The sequence below is a fragment of the Limulus polyphemus genome, unplaced genomic scaffold, assembly GCF_000517525.1.
Source record: "Limulus polyphemus unplaced genomic scaffold, Limulus_polyphemus-2.1.2 Scaffold4602, whole genome shotgun sequence".
Lineage (NCBI taxonomy): Eukaryota > Metazoa > Arthropoda > Merostomata > Xiphosura > Limulidae > Limulus > Limulus polyphemus.
This window is the reverse complement of record NW_013670212.1, coordinates 60,973-64,386: the sequence shown is the minus strand read 5'-3', so window position 1 is coordinate 64,386 and position 3,414 is coordinate 60,973. Positions and strand designations below refer to the sequence as shown.

At 31.3% G+C, this 3,414-nt stretch overlaps 1 protein-coding gene across 7 annotated transcripts in view; it reads left to right on the top strand.

The window, feature by feature from the left end:
- LOC106471406 (glutamine--fructose-6-phosphate aminotransferase [isomerizing] 2-like) overlaps nucleotides 1-3,414 on the top strand; it is a 23,208-nt gene that overhangs the window by 14,956 nt on the left and 4,838 nt on the right. For all 7 annotated transcript variants that reach the window (XM_022399998.1, XM_022400000.1, XM_013932002.2 and 4 more), the window contains 3 exons: nucleotides 446-516; nucleotides 1,371-1,463; nucleotides 2,698-2,891. In XM_022399998.1, coding sequence (XP_022255706.1) covers nucleotides 446-516; nucleotides 1,371-1,463; nucleotides 2,698-2,891 — 358 coding nt within the window. The remainder of the gene's footprint in view (nucleotides 1-445; nucleotides 517-1,370; nucleotides 1,464-2,697; nucleotides 2,892-3,414) is intronic.

The following is a 3,414-nucleotide window of genomic DNA, read 5'->3' as shown; positions in this document are numbered from 1 at the left end:
CAAGTTCAAGGTTGAGTATATCCTGTTGGTCTAGAACTGTAACAAGTACAGAAACCTGCATCAAAATATTATAAAATTGTGGGAATATAGATACATTCATATGTTATAGAAGGGTTTATGATATCTGTATAGCCAATAGTGCTCAGCAGAGAGTGACCATAGAAAATCAAATACATTGTGATGTTTAAGTGTTTGTGATAGATAAATAAAACAAAACAGCTGAACAACTATATTTCCATGAGTGCCTCATGAGTAATTTTCATTTAGAACAATCTAAATCTATTAATCATTTCTTTATTTTCAAACTCAATAGCTTCATCATTTCTAAACTATCCTGCTTAAAAGGTTACTTTCATTGTAATTATTATTTAAGGTCCTTTTTTTTTTTATACTTAACAATGCTGTAGCTTGACACTGTGATAATCTGTTTTCTCTCATGTTTCAGTGCTATAATTGAACACACAAATCGTGTGATATTTCTTGAGGATGATGATGTGGCAGCAGTGTCAGATGGCAGTAAGTTTAGATATTGTCTTTTATGATTAAGAAAATATGTTAATTTTGGATTAAGGGGTTTTTGTGCACAATATAATTTTTTCCAAATCTGATGATGAAGTAATCATGAAATGTGCCATGTTATTAAGTTATAAAGTATACATCTCCTATTTATAAGGCTTCAAGAAACAAAGTAATTATTATGCATTATATAAATGAGAGAAGATGCAAATTTTACCAATTTTCAAAGGGCACAGAGAGCTGATCATAAGAAAAAATAATTCTTATGCATTACATAAATGAGAGAAGATGTGAATTTTACCAATTTTCAAAGGCACAGAGAGCTGATCAAAAGAAAAAAATAATTCAAAATAATAAGAATTTACCCTTGAATTACCAATGGGGTCTATACTGTCATATTGGCTTTTTAAACAAATTTTTCCATCTATATGCCCATTACTTGTAGGTCCATGACTTTGGTGTAACACAGAAAAAAATTTAAAATATTATCAATATTGCAGTTAATCCCACTAATTACTACTAGGATTCCCTATATTTTGTATAGCGAAAATGAATGATTTTACCACATTTTTAATGCAAATCTTTACACTGAATGTTATGACAGGAAAATATATAAGGTTACTTAATATGATGCAATATGTGGACCCCACCAGTAGTAAATAATAAAAACATAAGTCAGTAAGTTTAGGATTAGTTAGTTGTAAATCTGAGTGATAAGAATGTTTCTGTAGTTTTTGTTAATTAGTTTGTCGAACAATATTAGTTGTGGTGGTTAGTTTATGAATGATATGAAAGAAATATTACACTTATCACATGATATGCAGTGGTAATATTTTGTTTTTATTTATTGATAGATTTGACTATTCATAGACTAAAACGTACACTTGATGATACAACTGGTAGAGAGATCATTACACTGAAGATGGAAATCCAGCAGATAATGAAAGGCAAGTAAGAGTTGTTGCAGTATACAGTATATTGAAGTACTGTTCAAGTACTATTTTTTTTATCTTTTGAAGGTAGACAAGACCTTCCATCTTAAATGGTGAAGTGAAAAGGAATGAGAAGTTTAAAAATTAGTAATATAATGTACACGAAAATCACAATGTATTTACTTATTTGAAAGGAACTTCAACAGTGGTTTACAAGGTAATGGAGGAGTGGAATAATAGGTAAAAAAACAACAACTGAAAATAAGCATTAATTAAGGAAAACAAAAAGTTGTAAAAGAAAATCTCAAACTGAATGATTACAATGTAGGAAAGATTAAAAAATACATCATTAAAATTACAAGCAGCTTCTCTAACAAACAATCAAAATTGATTATAAAGTCACCAAAACGGTTATGCTTGCACAATGATTTCATACATGTAACTATCTAGTATCTTATAAAAACCCAAATTACTCTAGGAAAACATTGTACCCACCATTAAAAAAGAAGAAGCATTCCTGTTGCTTGCCCAGTATTTCAATCTATAAAGGATATGGTTTTTCTTACGGATTGAAACTGGAATCCAATTAAAGCGAATGAAGAGATGAAACAAGGAAAATGGGTTGACCCTTTAAATACCGTATATCACTATGGCAACCATAATTCTAGTTTAAGTGGTCTTTTAAATGGAATATATTCCATGTCAGTAAGAAATAAATATTTGTCTTCTCCTATACAAAAATGACAGCTAGTTAATTTCATGTTAAGTTCAAAGATTATTATTTTAGTTTGTTTTTTAACCTTAATTTTTTATATGACTTCTTTAAGTATCTACACATTTCTAATCTTTTATTTACAACTAGTATTTCTGAAAACCTACTCTATTAAAAGGACAACAAACCGTTTAATTGTTTTTGGCAAGATATTATAAGTATTAAAATGAACCAGGATATTTTTGAATGTCATTCTTTTGGAATGAAACAAAAGTAAATTCAGGTAAACTGTTTTCTCGGAATACCTGAGCTGTTCTTGGGTTTGTATGATAGGTTATAAGCATAAGGAATTCCTGTGGATACTTTATGGTTGGACTATGCAAGTACAGTTTTTACTGAGTGATTTTAGCTTTTTTCTTAATTTTTAGAACCTTTTTCGATCATGGTTTGTTTTACAGTGTGTGTGTTTAATTGTGTAGTGATCTTAGGTTTTTAATAATTATTGAAGTATCTTTCTATTATTACACAAAATTTCAGGTAACTACAGTTCCTTCATGCAGAAAGAAATATTTGAGCAGTCTGAGTCAGTAATCAACACTATGAGAGGAAGGGTCAATTTTGAGAGAGAGACTGTAGTTCTGGGAGGCATCAAGGATTACATTCCTGAGATGAAACGCTGTCGACGACTGTTACTGATAGGTTGTGGAACCAGTTTCCATAGTGCCATTGCTGTAAGTTTTCATTTTAAAACTCATTATTTTTTCAGTGAAAGCAGATAGAAATATTATACACAGCGTGGTCACAAGTAAATAGACAACACCTTTTCAGAAAAAATGCAATTTTTCCATCATATTCACATGAATTGATATATTTATAACTTAATTAATATCTAGTAGATCTTCCTTTTTATTCGTGGAGTTCGTTGATCCTTTGGGTCATCATGAGAATCATCTCATCAATTTTATATTGTGGGACTTGCCGGTTCAGTATGGCCCAGAGGTTTTTCAATGGGGTCCATGTCAGGAAATTGGCTTGGCCAGGGCAACTTCTGGATACCATTTTTTTCCTGCCACTTTTGGGTGTTTCTAGCAGTGTGACACGGTGCTCCATTTTCCTGGAACAACGTTGTGTTCTTGTCCACGAAACCCGAGGAATAAAGTCGCAAGAGTCCTACCTCCAATATTTCGATGTATTTCGCAAAATTTATGTTGCCAATGCACTCCACTAAGCTCGATCTCCCACCAACCCAAACAG